The sequence below is a fragment of the Pipistrellus kuhlii genome, unplaced genomic scaffold, assembly GCF_014108245.1.
Source record: "Pipistrellus kuhlii isolate mPipKuh1 unplaced genomic scaffold, mPipKuh1.p scaffold_m20_p_59, whole genome shotgun sequence".
In the NCBI taxonomy this organism is placed as follows: domain Eukaryota; kingdom Metazoa; phylum Chordata; class Mammalia; order Chiroptera; family Vespertilionidae; genus Pipistrellus; species Pipistrellus kuhlii.
The window spans coordinates 1,335,567-1,356,207 of NW_023425561.1; the positions used below are offsets into that span (position 1 = coordinate 1,335,567).

General features: G+C 57.0%; 2 protein-coding genes across 8 annotated transcripts in view; one reads left to right on the forward strand and one right to left on the reverse strand.

Moving 5' to 3' along the window:
• Positions 1-20,641, reverse strand: part of LOC118707299 — a 47,999-nt gene that overhangs the window by 25,658 nt on the left and 1,700 nt on the right. For 6 of the 7 annotated variants that reach the window (XM_045574042.1, XM_045574040.1, XM_045574038.1 and 3 more), the window contains exon 2: positions 19,435-19,543. In XM_045574042.1, the coding sequence (XP_045429998.1) occupies positions 19,435-19,543 (109 nt within the window). Of the gene's footprint in view, positions 1-1,752; positions 1,795-19,434; positions 19,544-20,641 lie in introns of those variants that run through there. The other variant, XM_045574043.1, reaches the window with a different exon arrangement.
• On the forward strand, positions 7,748-11,885 carry PLAAT4 (phospholipase A and acyltransferase 4; the record flags this gene model as incomplete). Its single annotated transcript, XM_036417416.2, has 3 exons — positions 7,748-7,871; positions 9,628-9,896; positions 11,117-11,885. Coding segments are annotated over 3 exons (501 nt in total), but the record flags the coding sequence as incomplete, so codon positions are not given.

Sequence of the window (20,641 nt, forward strand, 5' to 3'; positions counted from 1 at the left end):
TCCGTCTCCTCCTGTCCCTTTCCTCTCTCCCTCTCTGCCTTGCTCACCTCCTCCCTCTCCTCAGTGCCCCGCCCAGGGCACCACAGCTTCATGATGAGAGAATTTTCCAGCTTTTCTTTGTCTCTGTGTCTGACCCCAGCGAATGAGCAACCTCCCTCAGCCCTCTCCCCAGGCGGCTCCACCTGAGGCCAGGGCTCAGCCTCCCTTTGCCCCATTGCATGCCGGTACCCAGCAGCCCACGCTGACCCCGGTCATTCTCCGGATTCCCCTCCTCCTCCATCTCCCGCCCAGGATTCGGTCCAGGGCCCCAGGGCCCTATGTTGTGACCCCACAGTTTCCTGACAAGGTTCCCTGTGCCTTCACCTCCACAGCCAGTTCCCCAAACGCCCGGTGTCCTTCCCAAATGCCCCATCTGTCCATGACCCTCCTCTGGCCTCAGGGCACAGGCCTGCCCCTGGGCAGCCACAGCTCCTCCTGACCCTTCCCCACCCTCCTGGCCCCCCTGACCTCGGCCCCCCAGGCTGGCTGAAGGCCTTGCCTTTCACTCCCACAGCTCCCTCTGGCCTCTGATCCTCTGAACCCCCTTCTCTCAGCCCCAGCCCACTCTTCCTCTCCTGCCCCAGATAAACACCTCCTCTGAGGAGCTGCCCTGAAGGCCAATCCTAGCTCAACTGCCACCCTCAGGGCCCCCAGCCCCTGGGACTCCACCTCTCCCCACGTGATCCTGCTCTGCTGAGGTCCCTGTGCCTGTCCCACCCCCTCTGGGCTTTGAGCTCCATCAGGGGGTCCTGTGTGCTCGGCCCTCCCTCCCTCACCTCCTGGTCCTGAGAGGGGCCTGGTTTGGAACAGGAGGGAAGGACCTGCGGGAGCAGCAGGGCTGGAGGGCCCGGGGCCAGGGCTCAGGCCAGGCAGGCCCAGAGCTGCTGTCCATCTGGGGGAACAAGGGCATTTCTCACTCTGAAGCGAAATGGTGACTTAAGGGGAGGCCTGGGCCCTGTCCCGGGAGCAGGGCAGTGAGCTGGGCCTGGTCTGGGGGAGGCAGCGGTTCCCAGGAGCAGTGAAGCAGGTGGACTGAGCTCTGGAATGTGCAGGGGCCTTCCCGGAATGGCCCCACTTCCTGTAAGAGCCGGGCCCAGCTGGCTGCTGCACACACACACGTGCTGGGCTGGCCCCTCCCAGATGACCTTCCAGTCCTGCAGCAAAAGAGACTTAACATACAGGTCTCCGTGGCAGCCTCAAAGACAGTGCTGGAGTTCCCAGCAGGAATAGGTGTGAGTCTGAACTCCAGGGCTATTGCGGGCAGCTGTCCGCGTTGGACGCTGAGAACCAAATGCACCCCATCAGGCAGACACAGGCCTGGGAGGAAGGGGTAGGGGTGTGAGAACAGGGGCTGAGGAGGCACCGAACCCCAGCAGCAGCTGAGCCCCACAGCCCGGGATCCACTGCTCCCCAAGCCCCGGGTCCCCATCAGCCCACACTCCAGCTCCTTCCCCAGCTCAGGGGCACAGACCAGACACCACACATCCTCCCACTGGCCCCCAACCCCATACAGTGCCAGACCCAGAGCGGGGCTCCCTCTGCCCGATGACCTCCCGGTCCCGCAGCCAGAGAGACTGAAACAGCACTCAGGTCTCCATGGCAGCCTCAGAGACAGCGCTGGGCTTACCAGCAGGAACCCAGCCCCGGGCCTGCATTATAACAGGGAGCTGCCCTCCCCTGTAGAGCTGGTTCTAGAAAGTTCTGAGGACTTACCGAAGCCATTGTCAGCCAGCGTGGGTCTGGCTTTCTGCTCCTAGTGCAGCAGGTTTTATACCCAAGTGGACACTTTCTCTTTCACTTTCCTTTCTTTTGTTCAGAAGGACTGAACACTGACTGTCAGCATTTGTCTACATGGACAGCCATGGTTTCCGCCCTCAGGGCCTGGAATGTCTGGGCGTGGAAGTTGCCGGGAAGCAGTGGTCAGAATCAGAGGGAAGCCTTACACCTGCCCTGCCCTGGCCACGTGCTCCCACTGCAGGACGGGACCATGAGCGGCCCCGCTGTGAGCCCCAGGCCTTCGTGGGCCCTCACCTGATACCCACCCCATGAAGGACGGGAGCCCCGGGCAGCCTTCGGGGCGGGACCCCACGGGAAGGCCTCAGCAGGCGGGTGCCGGGACCCCGGGGACCCCGGGGCTCATTGGCATGGGGTGCATGTGGGTGGGAGAAGGGAACTCCCCTGAGCGCGGCTGCCCCAGCCTGGCCGCCCGCTGTCCCCGGAGCAGGAGGCTCAGCCCGCAGCTCCCCAGGCACCAGGGCCCAGGCTTTCCCCCCTTACCTCAGTCTTGAAACAGCAAGCAGACAAGCTATTTGTCCTTTCAAGTAAGAAGTCGGTAGAAAGACAAGCTCCCTGTTAAAACAGGAGGTTCCAGAGCTGGGCTGGGAGCACCGTGTGCTGCAACGGGCCCGGCAGAAGCCGTGTTTGGTGATGGGGGACTGCCCCCCTTTTCCCTCCCTGGACCTTCCTGTTGCCAAAAGATTGTCTCCTGAGGGTGCTGCTATTGGAGGGGTGAAGTAAGCAATACTGGACTCAGGTGTTCCTCCTGAAAACCCGTTTTTTCCCAAATCCAATACTTCATAATTCTTTTTTTTTTTTTTTTTTTTTTTTAATATATATATTTCCCCGAAACCGGTTTGGTTCAGTGGATAGAGTGTCGGACTGTGGACTAAAAGGTCCCGGTTTCAATTCCGGTCAAGGGCATGTTCCTTGGTTGCGGGCACATCCGCAGTAGGGGGGTGTGCAAGAGGCAACTGGTCGATGTTTCTCTCTCATCGACATTTCTAACTCTCTATCCCTCTCAATTCCTCTCTGTGTAAAATCAATAAAATATATTTTAAGTATATATATATATATATTATTGATTTTTTACAGAGAGGAAGGGAGAGCGATAGAGAGTCTGAAACATTGGTCAGCTGCCACCTACACACCTCCCCCCAGGGGATGTGCTCGCAACCAAGGTACACGCCCTTGACAGGAATCGAACCTGGGACCCTTGAGTCCGCAGGCCGATGCTCTATCCACTAAGCCAAATCGGTTTTGGCCCATTCTTCATTTTAAATAGATTCCTGCCCTCAGCCTCCATGGCCAATGGCAAAGACTTGTATTTCTGAATGGATGTGAGAGACTCCTTCATCTTCTTGGCCATGATGAGAATGAGGTTCATATGGTCATCCACACACTTGGTCACACAACTCGCCAGCTGCCGCTTCTCCTGACTCTCTTTCCTCCCCGCATGCATGGAGCCTTTGGCTTTGTCGTTGCAATGCTTGGTGCACCGGCCGGGCTGGGAGCCGGGGCCTGGGCCTGGGCCAGCGGTGGCAGCGCTCCCTGCACGGGGGCACCTGCTGCGTGGACGCCAGGCTGTCCTCACAACCGCCGGCGCTGCACCGGAACACGAGGCCCTGCATCTTCCGGACAGTCTCTCTCCAGACTCTTCCCCATGGTGTCCACCGCCTCCCGCACCCCAAGCTGCTGCACCTCTGCCAGGGCGACCCTGTGCTGCCCCGCGCCCACATGGACCCCTGCCCGGACCCTTATTTCTGCTTTTTATCTTAATCTAGTATTTGTTGTTTCACCCGTTATGGACTCACTAACTTTGCCTCCTCCTCTGTGTTTGTAATGATGGCTTAGGACGGAGACTCTCTGCCTGGGCACCAAGGACGTCTTGATGCAGATCAATCTTAGCTGTGGGGGCTGTGCCTTGTGGGACATTTAGCCATGGGCCTCAGCTGCTGCTGGGGTCCAGGCCTCCTCAGCCCTCTGCTCTCGCTCCCCCTTCCTCCCAGGCCTGTGTCTGCTGGATGCCTTGCGTTCCATTCTCAGTGTCAGAGGAAGACTGCTCCCCCGCCCCCAACTGCCCTGGTGTCCAGACTCAAAGGGGAAACCAGAGAGGCCGGCCCAGCACAAGGTGTGCGTGCAGCAGAAAAGCAGCCAGCTGGGCCCGGCTCTTATAGAAAGTGGGGCGATTCTGGGAAGGCCCCTGCACATTCCAGAGCTCAGTCCACCTGCTCCACTGCTCCTGGGAACCGCTGCCTCCCCCAGACCAGGCCCAGCTCACCGCCCTGCTCCCAGGACAGGGCCCAGCCTCCCCTTAAGTCACCATTTCACTTCAGAGTGAGAAATGTCCTTGTTCCCCCAGATGGACAGCAGCTCTGGGCCTGCCTGGCCTGAGCCCTGGCCCCGGGCCCTCCAGCCCTGCTGCTCCCGCAGGTCCTTCCCTCCTTTTCCAAACCAGGCCCCTCTCAGGACCAGGAGGTGAGGGAGGGAGGGCCGAGCACACAGCACCCCCTGATGGAGCTCAAAGCCCAGAGGGGGTTGGGCAGGCACAGGGACCACAGCAGAGCAAGATCACATGGGGAGAGGTCGCATCCCAGTGGCTGGGGACCCTGAGGGTGGCAGCTGAGCCTGGTAATTGTGTCTTCTCTCTTTCGCTTTGCAATTTTTCAAAAAGTTTGTGGACATAATCGATGTTTTCAAAGACCCAGCTTTTGTGTGTTGGGTTTTCTCCACTCTTTCTGGTTTCAGTTTCGCTGGTGTCTGCGCCCTGTTATTTCCTTTCTGCGCTTGCCATTGTTCCATCCTTCCCTTTCCTGTTTCTGAGGAGGGAGCTGGAATAGTCCTTAGAGACCTCCTCTTGTCCAGGGTGAGCACTCACATTTCGCTTTCACGGCTGCTGTCCCTGCATCCCATGGATTTTATCCGGTGCATATTTGTTTGTGTGTATTCACTTACTCACCTCAACTGAACACCTTTTTTAGGGCCTCAGGTTCGGTTCTCACAGGGTTATTTTCTACTTGTCCCATGATTCCTCACTTCCCTTCTTTTTCTGGTTCTGCTTTTCATCTTGAATATTTTTTTGTTTCCATTTCACCCCAGTCATAGACTCACTAGCTTTGCCTCTTCTTCTCTGTGCGTGTGTGTGTGTTTGTGTTTTTAAATATATATTTTATTGATATTAGAAAGGCAGAGGGAGAAAAAGATAGATACACCAATGATGAGCGAGAATCATTGATTGGCAACCTCCTGCAAGCTGTCTCACCGGCCGGAGATCGGGCCCACAAACCAGGCATGTACCCCTGGCCGGATTTGAACCTGGGACCCTTCAGTGCACAGGCTGGTGCTCTATCCATTGAGCAAAACCAGCTAGGGTTTCTGTATTTTTAGTGATGGCTTTGGGGCAGAGACTCTACACCTTAGCACCAATGATGTTTTTTTGTTTTTTTTAATACAGATTTTTTTTATTTTTTTATTTTACAGAGAGGAAGAGAGAGGGATAGAGAGCTACAAATATCGATGAGAGAAACATCGATCAGCTGTCTTCTGCACACCTCCCACTGGGGAAGTCCCCACAACCAAGGTACATGCCCTTGACTGGAATTGAACCTGGGACCCTTTAGTCTGCAGGCTGACACACTATCCGCTGAGCCAAACAGGTTAGGGCACCAAGGACGTCTTGATCCAGATCAATGTTAGCTGTGGGGATGTGCCTTGTGGGACATTTAACTGTGGGCCTCAGCTGCTGCTGGAGTTCATGCCCCCTCAGCCCTCTGCTCTCGCTCCTCCTTCCTCCCAGGCCTGTGTCTGCTGGAAGCCGGGCATTTGATTCTCAGTGTCAGCCGGGGTCAGCTCTCCCACCCCCACTGCCCTGGTGTCCAGACTCACACGGGGTGTGGGAGGGGCCGGTCCAGGGCGAGGTGTGTGAGCAGGGAAAAGCAGCCAGCTGGGCCCGGCTCTTCTGGGAATCTGGGCGATTCCAGGAAGGCGCCTGCACATTCCAGAGCTCAGTCCCCCTGCTTCACTGCTCCTGGGAACCGCTGCCTCCCCCAGACCAGGCCCAGCTCACTGCCCTGCTCCCAGGACAGGGCCCAGCCTCCCCTTAAGTCACCATTTCGCTTCAGAGTGAGAAATGTCCTTGTTCCCCCAGATGGACAGCAGCTCTGGGCCTGCCTGGCCTGAGCCCTGGCCCCGGGCCCTCCAGCCCTGCTGCTCCCGCAGGTCCTTCCCTCCTGTTCCAAACCAGGCCCCTCTCAGGACCAGGAGGTGAGGGAGGGAGGGCCGAGCACACAGGACCCCCTGATGGAGCTCAAAGCCCAGAGGGGGTGGGACAGGCACAGGGACCCCAGCAGAGCAGGATCACGTGGGGAGAGGTGGCGTCCCCAGGAGTTGGGGACCCTGGCTTGTGGCAGCTGAGCCAGGCTGGGCCTTCAGGGCAGCTCCTCAGAGGAGCTGTCTGTCTGGGGGCAGGATAGGAGGAGTGCACGTGGGGCAGGGGCTGGGGTAGAGAGAAGGTGGTGCAGAGGAGCAGAGGCCAGAGGGAGCTGTGGGGAGAAAAAGGCATGGCCTTCAGCCAGCTTGTGGGGGGCTGAAAACAGGGGGCCAGAAGGAAGGGAATGGTCAGAAGGGGCTGTGGCTATCCAGGGGCAGGGGAATTCCCTGAAGCCAGAGGAGGGTCATGGACAGATGGGGCATTAGGGAAGGACACCAGGGATCCTGTGGGACTGGATGTGGAGGTGAAGGGACAGGAGGCAGGGAACCTTGTCAGGAAACTGTGTGGTCACAACATAGGGCCCTGGGGCCCTGAACTGAGCCCTGGGCTGGAGATGGATGAGGAGGGGAATCCGGAGAAGTGACCGGGGTCAGCGTGGGCTGCTGGGTACCGGCATGCAATGGGGCAAAGGGAGGCTGAGCCCTGGCCTCAGGGGGGCCGCCTGGAGTGAGGGCTGCAGGAGGTTTCCCATTCGCTGAGGTCCTACACAGAGACAAAGAAAAGCTGGAAAATTCTCTCATTAGAAGCTGTGGTGCCCTGGGCGGGGCACTGAGGAGAGGGAGGAGGTGAGCAAGGCAGGGAGGGAGGGAGGAAAGGGACAGGAGGAGACAGGACAGAAAAGACCCAGCGCAGCCACTGCCAGCTGAGTGTCCCCAGGCAAGTCCCTCTCCCTCTCTGATCCTCAGTTTCCCCAGCTGAGCAAGGGGTGCTGCTTCCTCCCCTGGGCTGTGGGAGGGGGAGTTATGGTGGGGAAAGTGCCAGCAGAGCCTGCTTTCTGAGTGTGTGAGCCCTTTCTGTCCCCTCCCCCACCCAGCTCCGGAAGCTGGGCAGCCACACTAGGGCCTCCGCAGAGCTCAGTCCCCTTCCTGGGCTGTCAGTCCTGTCCCCCAGGTGGGCATCTCCCAGGGCGGGTGCCCGGGGCTGGAGGGGCAGGGGGTGAGGAGGAGCCTTTGGGGCCATGCACAGCCAGGGCCAGAGGCGTGTGCACACCTGCAGAAGCTCAGGCTCACCTGCCCACGTGGCTGGGATGGGCCTGGGTCCCAGCCTCCGGGAAGGGGCTTTGCACACAGCAATCATGCCATCACCCTCTGGACACATGCACAGCACTCCCACATATGCTCGGCAACATCCTCATCTGTGTGCATGTACATGCACCACATACAACATACATGTGCACAAAACACACAGGCACCCGTGCGTTACACGCTCTCTCTTTGGACAATTCCTCACTCTCCCAAAGCACAGGGTCCTGTTTCCAGGCTTGCCTCCCTCGGGGCAGCCAGTTCCCCAAGGGCACCCTCTGAAAGCGCCAGGGGCTGAGGGCCTCACGGGGCCAGAGTCCCCTCCACAGGCTCACCAGGCCATGAGCATCCGCGAGGACTCCCTGCCCGGCGGCCGCTCCCAGCGCCCTCTGCCGCTCCCTGAACTCTGTCTCACCTCCTGGCTGTTCTCCTGCAGCTCCGTGAAGAGCCCAAGCCTGGGGACCTGATTGAGATTTTCCGAACTGGCTACCAGCACTGGGCCCTCTATGTGGGCGATGGTTATGTGATCCACCTGGCTGCCCCAGGTAAGGGCGTTCAAAGTAGGATTTATCAAAGATTTCTTAGCCTAAGACAGTGGTCGGCAAACTCATTTGCAAACAGCAAAATATGAGCAGCACAAATATTGAAATTTCTTTTGAGAGCCAAATTTTTTAAACTTCTAAAATCTCTTCAAAATAGACTCATGCTATTCTGTGGAAGAGCCACACTCAAGGGAGCAAAGAGCCACATGTGGCTCTCAAGCTGCAGTTTGCTGACCACGGGCCTAATGAGAACAATTCAAAGCCAAATTCCACCCTGTGAACCAGTGTCTGTTCTCCCTGGGCAGTGTGTGTGCTCACTGTACACCTGTGTTCCTTGGAGGCATCTCAGTGGTCCCTTGTGTCCTGACTCAGCAGGCACAGAGGTCTGTTGGCCCAGAGAAGCCAGACTGCACCCGCATTGTACACTGTCCAGCTCAGGCTGGTAGCTGGGCGAGCAGACAGATCTCTCTAAAGCAGCAGCGTGTCTGGGTGTCCCGGTCTCATGGAGGGACTGCCTCTCAGGCTGTGTCCTGTGCTCAGAGGCCGTCACAGAACAGGGCGTCCTGAGAGGGTTTCCTGAACACCCCCCATGCAGCAGCTCTCCCAGGTCACACGTCACAGAGAGTCACACACACACGCACACGCACACACACACACACACACACACACACACACACACACTCAAGCACCTGGACCCTGATGTAGCACAGGGAGAGCAGAAGCAGGATGACAGGAAATGGCAGGGCACACACATGTGTACCGTCCATGACAGGAAGGTGCTGGGATGAGACCTCGGACTGGGAGGCACAGGGGCTGGTGCCCTGCAGAGCAATGGCACCCACACGCCCAATAGCAAGGGTTTGCGTTCTCGCTGGGCAGAAACCGTCTCATGATCACAAGAATCTCCTTGTAACTGACCAGGTTCCTATGCACTGTCACCTACACTGACAGCGTTGAAAACTGTCAGCATTGATGGCAAATAGTAAGCTAAACCCCCTAATCCAGACGACACTGAGGAGGCTTGGAACAGGGAGGTGAGTGTGAGGATGGGTCCTGCCTGTGTGGGAGTGAGCAGGTCGTGCTTCCTCAAGGGCGGTGCTAAGTGCAGCACCAGCCTGGAGCCTCACACACAGAGGAGCCTGCTGGTTAGTGTGCTCCTCAGTTCCCTCCTCTTAGAGCCAAACCCGGCTCCAGGCTCAATGGACTGGACGCCACCAGCTGGAAGCGCTGTGTGGCCTCTCCATGTGGCCAGAGCTGGGCCAGAGAAGGCCGATGATGCCTCAGGTCCACTATCAATTCTAAAACAGAGATGAGAGTTTTAACATGAAGTTCAGAAGGAGAATAATGAGGGAATGTGAGAAATTTGCACAGCAGAGTCTGAAACCCAGTCAGACTAAAACAGCTGTGAGCTCTCTCTGAAACACACACGTGCAAAGATGAACAAGTACAATTTACTACCATTGTTTACAATGGATAAGCTCTGGACCAGCCAATAGTAGGGACGTGGTCAACTAGATGATGTCCATTCATATAATGGAACACAGTGGCAGCCACTGACCATCACAACATTGATTGACATGAAAAGTACTCACAGCTCCTTAAGGGAAAGAGCAAAATGATGGAATCCTCCAATCCCATTGGTGAAGGGACAGACACCAGAGGTCAATAGTGTGATCCCCTGGCCCCTCCTCCCTGCCTTGGGTCCTCTCTCCCTCCCTGGCCTCCCTGCAGGTGCTGATACTCGTGTGTCTGATTCCAGATGGGTTCTCTGGGGCTGGCTCCTCCAGCGTCCTCTCCGTCCTGGGCAGCAAAGGGATAGTGAAAAAGCAGCGCCTGAAGGATGTGGTCGGGGGCTGCCGCTATCGGGTCAACAACCACTTGGACCAGCAGTACTCACCGCTGCCCGTGAACAAGATCATCAGGTCTGCGGAGGAGATGGTTGGTAAGGCGTTGGAATACGATGTTCTGAAAAAGAACTGTGAGCACTTTGTCACGGACCTGAGATACGGCAATCCCCGCAGCAAGCAGGTAAGGCCCTCTCTGGGGGCTCCCTCTCCCTGTGAGGTCTGCTTGGAGTGGGGGCGACAAGAATGACCCTGAATAAATCTAAAGGGAGCTCTCAGGGTCTTGTTGGCTGGGAGTCAGGATGTTTGAGATCAAATCTCACATCTGCTTTTAATCCACTCAGGGTCTTTGGACAGGGCACTTCCTCTCTGGCCTCAGTTTCCCCATGTGCAGAAGGAGGGGATGTTGGAGGCCCTCTGGGGCTCTGGCCACCTCTTTCCCTTTAGGATCCTTTGTCTCTAAGACCCGCCCTAAAGGCAGCTCCTGATGCCCTGTGTGCTGTCAGGGAAAGTCTGGGCCAGCCCTGCACCATGACAGGTGTCCTAAGGCCCCAGAGAGCCCTCAGCAAGAGATGCTCAGGTCTCTGGCCTATGTGAGAGCTCAAGAACATGTTATGTAAGATCTGGGCTCAGCCTTCCCCTCCCTCTTTCCCTCTTACCAACACACAGTGAGTTAAGAGGCACAAGCAGGATTCAATGCTCTTTCTGCTGAACCACAGCACCTCCAGGGCTCACAGCCCCTGTGATTGGGTGATGGGCAGCCTGGATGGAGGAGAATGAGGGCAGAAGGAGCAGGTTTGGAGGGAAATTAAAGATTTGATGCTCATGGACGGTATTGAGATGAACAGTTAGACAGCCAGGTGGACCTGTTTAGTCGCAGTTGGACCTGTGAGTCTGGAGTTCAGGGCTGAGGTGGGGGTGGAGATAGAAGGTTCTAGGCTGCACTTGGGAACAGTATACAGAGCACAGTGATCCCTGAGGCCATGGTTTCCCATCGTCCCCCTCAGCTCTGCCACCACCTCCCTCTGCAGAGCTGGAGCCCAGGTAGAGCCCCGACCACAGCCATTCCCACTTTCACCCCCAGAGCTCTGGCCCAGGAGCCCAGGCAGGAAGCCCCCTCCCCTATTCCCCGTCAGGACCGAGTGGCCCCACCCAGGAGGCTCACACACAAGGATTCCATCTGTCCATCTGCCGGTTGTCAGGACACAGCCTGACCAGCCCAGTACTAACAAGCGGTCACACTTCCGGCTCCCCAGGGAAGGGATGTGGGGACAAGGCCAGCATCTCTGAGGGGCCAGGCCCCTGGAGAGGGCGGGAGCCGAGTGTGGCCTCCAGCCCCTTTGTCGGGAGGGAGGACCTGTCCGGACTTGCTGTGGATGGTGAGCTTGGGCTGCTCTTTTTCAGGCAGAAAACTTCCAGACCAAAGCAGTTGTGGGTGGAGCAACTCTTATGGGCGGAGCCTTGGCTTTCGCTGGCTATACTTTCATGAGCAAGCGATTCCAGCGCCAGTGACAGCCTGAAGGGGCACAAAACCCCGCGTGAGAACCCGCTGTAGAGACGACCTCACATCGTCCTGTCACCCTGACCCGAGCTCTCAAACAACCTGTCGTCCTGTCTCTCACTGGCCCTCCCCCTCCCTGGCTGAAGGATGGCCTGACTGTGCCAAGACTCAAGAACTCACACCTGAGCCTCTGGACCCTCCCGGGAGCAATCCCCCCGCCTCTGTGGCGCCTGAACCAGAACGGAAGCCCCGGGGCGCCTGTGGGGGAAGCCAGCGTTTTCCCTCCGTGTGACCTTCCTCTCCAGCTGGGGACCGGATCCACTCTCAGAGGACAGCCAGGGGACCAGAGAAGGCGGTGGGTGGGGGATCCCAGCCCCTGGCCGGCCTGGAATAGGTGCTCAATGTCTGTGGTCTGACCACTGCGATCAGCAGACACCACTCATTTCCTCTCATGGTGCGAAACCAAACACACAGTTCCCTCCCCTGCAGGCCCACCTCTGGCCCTGAATCCCCTGATGAGGCTTCAACACAGCACCTTCCAGCATCTCTCCCGTCCCTCCTGCCTCCTCCAGTCAGACCTCCTTTTAGAAGTTTTGTTTTTCTTTAACACTTTGTTCTTCAGAGAGGAAGGGAGGAGAGATGGAAACATCAGTGATGACAGAGGAGCATTGATCAGCTGCCTCCTGCACGTCCCACACCAGGAATTGAGCCGCAACCCGGGCATGTGTGCCGATCGGGAACCCAACTGTGACCTCCTGGTCGGTACTCAACGGCTGTCCCACCAGGCCTGTTTTTCTTCTTTAGCTCAAAGGTCAAGTCCTCACCCATCTGTGACTCCCACCTGGGATTTAACCATCTCCCTGTGCCCCACTCGCCACGGCTCAAGCTGCCCGGGTGGAATATTGAGATGAGTGGCCTCCACGATGAGGGCAGTGAAACGCTGTGTGACTCTGTGCTGAGGGAGGCATGTCGTTATCATGTGTCCAGATTCATAGACGGCGCCACACCCAGAACCGCGGGCTGCACTAAGGCCTGTGGGTTGTTGTGATGTGCCGATGGAGGTTCGTCAGTGACACCAAAAACACCCGCTGGGGACAGGGAGGTCGGTAATGGGGGAGGCTCTGCGAGATTGTGGGGCAGAGGCCCATGGGAAATCTCGGTACATTCCTCTCAATTTCTCTCCAAACCTACAATTTCTCTAAGAATAAAATGAAGTCTTTTATGAAACTTACCCTCCTCAGAGCATCCCTCTGCTAGTACCTAGTGCGCCCTGGGTGTGGTCTCAAAGGGGGCGAGGACCCCTGCCCTCTACTTCCTGGCCTGGCCTCTGCCACAGCCCTGACAGCCTCACTGGAGACCTGAGGGCGTCCCCTCTCCTGGCCGTACCTTCCCTGCACGAGAAGGTGGGCTGGAGGGGTCTGATCCCCTCGGTGCCCAGACACCAGGCTGGAACAAAGCTCGGGGCATCAGAAGGTGGAAGAACGAAGAGAATGACCTGCACTTCCTGCCACAGAGCGCCCTGCTCAGATGCCCAGGGGGAAAGGTCAGCCTCCAGGCGGGGGTTCCAGAAGGAGCCCTGCTGGCCTTGCTCCCAGCCTACCTCTGGGTCTGAGCTGGCTGTGAGCCCTATAACCAGCGGGTGAGAGACGGGAGGCGGCTTCTGGCCTCTTGTCCAGAGCTCCCCCAAGAGCGGTGGGAGAGGGGATCTGGGGACCCGGGTCTTGTGGGAGATGTGAGCTCCGGGCTCTAATTCTAGGCAAGGAATCTCCCCTGGGACCAGACCCAGGCTCCCAGCGGCTCTGGAGGGACCCAAGGGTGGTGCCAGCTCCGCCCCCTCCCCTGGGTGGCCTGGACCAGGGGTGCCAGTCCCTGCAGTTGAGCTCACCCACAGTCCCCACCAAGGGAAACTGCCTCTGCCTCCAGGGTCAGGTTCAAACCATGGGACCAGCCTCATCCCTCAGAACTGATTGGCTCAGTGTGCTCACCTGACCCCACAGCAGCCAATCAGGTGGCTGAGCTGGGATGCGGTGGGCTGAGCCAATCAGATTCTCTCTCGGGGACTTGAACAGGGAACCAGGAGCTGCAGCCTTGAGGGGAGATGCTGCTGAGCTGATGCAGAAGGGAAAGCCGTGGAGGGAGGTGTCAGGGACTGGCTCGGTGGGGAGATCAGGATTCTAATTATTCCGGAGCCCAGAGGCGTGGAGAGCAGCAGCAGGAAGGGCGCCTCGGCCGCTGGGGGGAGTCCCATTTCTGGCCCAGCATCCTCAGCAAGGTTCCTGCCGCTGAGCCCGGCCCTGGCGGCCATGGGTCCTGCTCTGCCCTCACAGGTGTGCCCTCCAGGAGGAGCCCCGAGGAAAGCAGAGAATGCCAGGATGCCCTCGGGCAGCTGGGGAAGAGCCTGGTCCATGAGCTCCAGCTGCCATGGCAACATGCCACCGGCTGGGGCTTCAGCACAGACACTTATTTCTCACAACCTGCAAGGTGAGGAGTTCATGGTGAAGGTGCTGGCAGGGGCAGGTCCTGGAGGAACCCTCTTCCTGCCTTGAAATGGCGACCTTCTCGCCATGTCCGCACATGGGAGAGAGAGCTCTGGTCTGATTATAAGGGCACGGGCCCGTCATGCCCACCCCGCACCCTCCCCACCACCTCATGACCTCTGAACCTCATGCCCTCCCAGAGGCCCCGCTCCAAATGCCATCACATTGGGGGTTAGGGCTTCAACGTGAATGGGGGCTTACGGGGACACAAGCACTGAGTCCATGACAGAGACAACTGTGTCTCTAAAAGCATTCACGCTAGGCCATGTTTCTCCAAATAAAATCTTCCTGTGCTTTTATAGCTCCATGGAAACCAGCCTCAGTGGCCTGGCTGGTGTGGGTCAGTGGTTGAATATTGATGCATGAACCAAGAGGCTCCATCCCCAGTAGGAAACATGCAGGAGGCAGCCACTGATGTCTCTCTCCCATCAATATTTCTCTCTATTCTCTGCCCCTTCCTCTCTTTCTTAGAAAAAAAAAAATCAATAAAAACATGTTTGTTTGTTTTTTAATTAGCCTAAATGAGTATAAAACAGAGTGAAATCAATAAACCAAACTGAAAGGTTCCGAGGGGCCAGCGTCCCGCCACGTGACAGGAGGCCACAAGGTATCAAAGGAGATTTATTCCAACACCTGGTGCGGGGCCGCTGAGACCGAGCACGGCATCCGCGGAGAGAGCAGGGGAGGGTCCATTCCTCCTGGGGGCTGCCAGCCGCTCTGCTGACATGGGGTCTGGTTCGCCCTTGGCTCCTCCCATCCGGGGCCTCCCGGTGACCTGAATGTGCGGTGCTCCAGGCCGCAGGCTTCCTGCAGGATCTCTGCTCAGCGCACAAGTCTCGCTCTGCCCCTGGTATTCCCTTAAACCCTTTCACAAACCCCACCCCACTGGCTCAGCAAGTCCTCTCCATCCTAACTGGTTGCTGCGAAGATGATTCCTCGACCTCACTGCTCTTCCTGCTCCTCTTTGTCCCGCAGAGACCTGACGAGGGCCCCGATGCCCAGGCCCAGGAGCACAAAGCCTATGCCGATTGACACGCCGCCTGCCACGACCGCCTGAGTGACCTGCAGCACAAGAGACAGGTGTCATCCTCCCCGTCAGGGCCTGGCCTCGGACACACCCACCTCACTCAGGAGAGACCGGGCCCCTCCAGGGCACCACAGAGGAGCGGGTGTTTGCAGGGCAGCAGGCGCCCAGGAGAGCGGAGGGGAGGCGGGAAAGAGCGAGGGGGAGGAGCCGTGGGTGTGAGGGGACAGCGGCCCTGTGGGTACTGAGAGGCTCAGGAAGCCGCAGGGGTGGCCAGGGAAGGACACAGGCCGTGCCGGACGCTCTAGGTTAGGGCTGGCCCCTGGGAGCCGGAAGCAAGTTCAGCGTTGGGGGACCGCCTGTGAGCTCTCACGACCAGGGCTGGGCTGGGATGGTTCTGGGGGCCCTGGGCCTGAGCGTGGTCCGGGGTGGTTCTGGGGGCCCTGGGCCTGAGCATGGCCCAGGGTGGTTCTGGGGGCCCAGAGGTGAGCCCAGCCCGGGGTGGTTCTGGGGGGCTGAGCCCGGCCCAGGGTGGTTCTGGGGGGCTGAGCCCGGCCCGGGCAGGGCGTGGGCGCTGGTGGAGGAGCTGTGGCTCCCGTGTGGTGACTGGGCAGCGGCTTATGGAGTGAGATCACCTGGCTCTGCGCTGACCGGGGAGGGTCTGGACAAGGAAGCGGATACTCGGAAAACAGGGATGAGGCGGGGGAGACACCAGGATGGTCCCTGAGGGTCGTGCACTCGGGAAAGCCCTGAGAGCCCCCGCTGCCCGCAGGCTGTGCTGGCGGAAGCGGGTCAAGACCCTCAGAACGGATGCTCAAACCCCATGGCACAAAATGAAGCCCATAGCCCAGCCCAGCCTGGAAACGGTCGCTATGGGCACCGGGTAATGATATAACATAGCAACACCCAGCTTCCTCTCCCTAGCAACTAGCCTCCTTGGAGTTTCTTCAGCCCAGGAACATGGCTTGCTTTATAGCCAGGTGCAAACATTTTACACTTTAACCAAATGTTTGTGAAGCATTTTTCCATGCCTCATCTCATTTGATCCTCACACAAGTCCTGGAGTAGGTAGGTAGGAGACTTGGTAGAGTAGAATCCTATTTTCTTTTCATTAGCCGAAAAATGGAGATTTAGAAAGTTTAGAAACTTGACTTGACTGAAAAGAAGTAAGAAATGGTGGACCTTGAAAATAACTTCAGGTTTTCTCACTGCACAGAATATAGTCAAACACTGCTATAGTTACATACTTTACCCTTTGTTCTCCTGCATGATCTACAATAATAATCTGCTTCATGTTGATATTTACTGCTGTATTGCTGACAATTACCAGAAAGAGAAGTTGGGGTGTTTCACTGGGCTGGAAAAAGTTTAGATAAATCAGAAAGCAGGTCTAGTTAAGCAACTTTATCTATATATAAAACTCTCATTGGCACCAATTGTACACATGTGTTTCTATCTGTCATTGTCAATCATGAATTTGGATGACACTTCTACTAGTATTATAGAGAAAACTTAATAGCGATATTAAAATATTTTTTCTAATTAATTTCCTTTCAATGTGCATGAATTCTTGCACCAGGCCTCTAGGAAATTCATAATTCTTTACCCTTTTTGGCCTCGTGTCTTCCTTCTTTGGTGATTCTAACATCCACCACTGTTTTCATAAAAATCTTCTTTAGGAATAGCCTTACCCATTTCATTTGGATTTGTCCATGACTGCATTTCTGCTACAAAGCTGCGCAGTAAAGTGGCAAGACAGAGGCCACGTGGGCCAGAGCCCAAAAGGTGCACCCAGCCCATCTCAGAAAGCATCTATCTGGCCTAACCAGGCTCTTCCTCCTTCTGGCTCCCACTTTTCCTCCTCCCTCAGTCTGTAGTCCTTATTGCCCCTGATCCTCTCCAGCTCATTTTCCAGTTCCAGATTAGTCAAAAGAATTAAATCAGACCCTAACCAATGTGGCTCAGTGGATAGAGCGTTTGCCTGCAGATTGAAAGGTCCCAAGTTCAATTCTGGTCAAGTGCATATACCTTGGTTGCGGGCACATCCCCAGTAGAGGGTGTGCAGGAGGCAGCTGATCAGTGTTTCTCTCTCTCTCTCTCTCTCTCTCTCTCTCTCTCTCTCTCTCTCTCTCTCTCTCTCATCGATGTTTCTAACTCTCTATCCCTCTCCTTTCCTCTCTAAAATCAATAAAGTTTTTTTTTCAAAGAATTAAATCAGCTGAAACCTTTTTGGCTCAGTGGATAGAGCCTCGGCCTGCGGACTGAAGGGTCCCGGGTTCGATTCCGGTCAAGGGCATGTGCCTTGGTTGCAGGCACATCCCCAGTGGTGGGCCTGCAGGAGGCAGCTGATCAATGATTCTCTCTCATGGATGTTTCTGGCTCTCTGTCACTCTCTCTTCCTCTCTGTAAAAAATCAATAAAATATTTTTTTTTTTAAAGAATTAAATCAGATTCAGCTTGGGCTTTGCCTCTTCTGTGATGCCTTCCTGGATCAGGCACCTGGGTTCAAATCCCACCTCTGCACATGGCTGTCAGGTGCTAGAGCCTCAGTGCCCAGTGGTTGAATGGGTTTGGGTAAGCTAGTAAAGCACCGGGAGCCTCAGTTTTCCCATCTGTAAAGTGGGGATTAAACAAGCCTCCCTGGAGCTATGGGACATCACCCCCTGACCTCACTGGTCTGCACAGCGACTGGCACATCTCCCCACCCTCCTCCCTACCCCGACTGTCACTCCCTCGCGGGCAGGGGTTCTGTCCCTGCTGTTTTGTCTCCTTCGTGCCACCACCTCCACTCTGGCCTGGCCCACTGGATGCCCAGCCCCTGTCACGGGGCAGGGGCACAGGCTGAGGACGCACCTGGTCGCTGCGGGGGACCCCGTAGCGCAGCTTGTTCACGAAGTGCTCGCAGTTGGCGCTGGTCAGCTTGTAGAGCATCTCCTGCCCCACCAGCGCCTCCGCCCGCTGCACGATCTCTCTGGGCGGCAGCGGGGCGAACTCCCCGTCGTGCTTGTTGTTGACGCGGTACTTGTCTGTCCCGGCCACCTCGGACAGCAGCTCCTTCTTCACTGTGGCCTTGTCGGTCAGGGCGGACATGAGGCTGGCCGGCCCCGCTCCCGCGATTTCACCTGTGGTCCCCGGAGGGAAGGAGGGCGATGGTCGGGGCTGAGGGCGGGCCAGCAGGCAGCCCACTGCCTGGGCGTCATCCTGAGGACCAGCTGTGGGAAGGCCGGCCCCCTGCCTGGCTTCAAACTCAGACACAGGCCGACCCTCGCCGGGTGGCCTTGGAGCAGTCACAGTGCCCCTGACTCTGGCTGCCTCGTTTCTAACGCCAAGGTCGTGGGTTCTGCTAAAGGCCCGTGTGAGCGCAGATGGGCCTGAAAGATGCAGGAGGGGCAGAGCGGAGCAGGGCAGACACCAGGCACTAGCCCGCAGAGCAGGAGGGGGCCTCCGCAGACAGGGGACATGTTGTCAGCAGCAGGAAAGGAAGCTGTGAGCAAGCCCAGGCCTGACCTGCACACCCAGAGCCACCCCCACCCCCACCGTGTGGCCTCAGGCAAGTCCCTTCTCTCCTCAGGGCTCATCACTCACAGCCTGACAGGCCTGGGTCAGGAGGTGGCACCCTCTCCCAGCTCTCAATTCTCGGGTTTGCCCCTGACAGGACGCCGGCCTCCCGCCTCACCCAGGCTTCAGGGAAAGCTGAAGCGAGAGGGCAGTGATGGGCCCTGGGACCCTCACCAGTTCTTATTTGGTTCTTAAAATGGCATTTGCCCCTGGCCAGTGTGGCTCAGTTGGTTGGAGCATTGTCCTGTCCACAGAGAGGGCGAGAGAAACATCTCACATCAATGTATCTCTCTCTCTCTCTCTCTCTCTCTCTCTCTCTCTCTCTTTCTCCCCTCCCCTTCTCGAAAAATCAATGGAAAAAATATCCTCAGATGAGGATTAGCAAAAAAATAAAATGGTAAATTATTCCTCAATAAGCTAATTTCTTAAAGCCTGTGTTTGGCTTTAAAATTCACATGTGTATGCACACACCGTCAGTCACAAAACGCAGGCATGCATTTTATTTGGCCAGTTCCCCGCTGCTGAGAGGTTCCCACGCTCTCGGCCTTTGCTTTAATGCCACAATGCTCTGGGAGGGGAGGGAGGTTGGCCCAGCGCCCGCTAGGCACTGCCCATGCCCCACCCCATGCTGTCCATCCCACCCCTGCAGGACCGGGAGGCGATGTTCTCCTCTGCTCTGCAGAGGGCGCAGCTGAACTTAGGGGGTCCAGTCACACAGGCAAGAGGGATCCAAACAGGTTTGCCGGGTGGGAGGCCCACGCGGCTTCCAGGCCGCTGCAGCCCGCGGTGCGCTGTCCTACTCATGTGCCCCCAGAGCATCGAGCACACAGAAAGGGGTGCTTCCCGGGGACCGTGGTTGGCTGGAGGTGAACCCCAGAATTGCCTGGAACACAGGCCAGCTGACTTCTCTCCCCGAACTCGCTGCTGAGGAAGAGGAGCAGCTGCCAGACCTACCGGGAACGTCATGCAGCCAATGGGCACGGAGAGCCCCAGGCTAGGCACCGGGCCGGACAGCGCAGAGGGTGCACCTGCTAAACACACACACACACACACACACACACACACACACACCCCGCCCTGGGCCTGGCGGGGACCAGCTTACTTGGGGGGGCCAGGTGCACCACGTAGCCGTTCCCCACGTAGAGGGCCCAGTGCTGGTAGCCAAGGCGGAAGATCTCAATCAGGTCTCCAGGTTGCGGTTTGGCCTGTGACTGAGAAACCAGAGACAGGCTGAAGTTAGTCCCCACAGGGAACATTCTACCATGTTTCCCCGAAAATAAGGCATCCTCCGAAAATAAGACCTACTTACAGGTTTCCTTCTGAGTGAAATATAAGGCATCCCCCCGAAAATAAGGTCCCCCTAGGCTAAACATGAGAGATTTGGTCCACTGATTCTGAAAGAAATGGAGTCACAAGAAATTCACCAGGAAATTCAGGAATTGGATTGTTATGATGATGTTCCAGAAGATGATGACATGATTGTCATTGAATAAATGAGTAAATTCTTGATACTGTAGGATTCACAGTTTGTCTGGTTTGTGTGGACAACTACCGTACTACCGTACCGTATACAGGTAATAAATTTCCTTTATTTTCATTTAACAATAAATGTGCACCGTATTCTTCTTCATGGAAAAATAAGACATCCCCTGAAAATAAGACCTAGCGCATCTTTGGGAGCAAAAATTAATATAAGACACTGTCTTATTTTCGGGGAAACAGGGTAAAACCTGAGCTGGAAGGAGCCCAGCCCAGCCAGCGAGCTCCCTCTGACCAGCTCCTGCAGGAAACGGAAGAGGGCGCTCCTTGCTCAGATGGAAAGGCCTCCTTTGCTGGGGCTGCTGAGCTGGACCTGAGCTCTCGGGGACAAAGGAGAGATGGACAGGGTGTCTGGAGGGGAGGTGTGGGCGGGGGCGCAGCACGGGGTGTGGCCGAGAGGTGTGCAGACATGGGCGTGAGCACACGCTATGCCAGAGCATGTTGGTGTCGGAAAGTGAGTACATAATGCCCAGGAAGTCCCAAATGCCTCAGAAACACCGCCAACTTCGCCGGCCTGCGTGACTCTGAGTGATGGAGATGGTGCTCAACAGGACCCAGCTGGGGACCAGGGCGTGACTGGAGCTGGTGGCAGGGCAGTGCCCTTCTGGAGTCTGCATGAGCAGGAAGTATGTTGCCCTCATTCCACCGGGAATGAGAGACACGCCCTTATCACACAAGTTCTATTTTAGGATCGCTCCGTGCCGGCCAGCACCTCTCCCCCTGACGCAGCTGAGCGGGGTCCCAGGGCCCGACCACCATGAGCAGGGTGG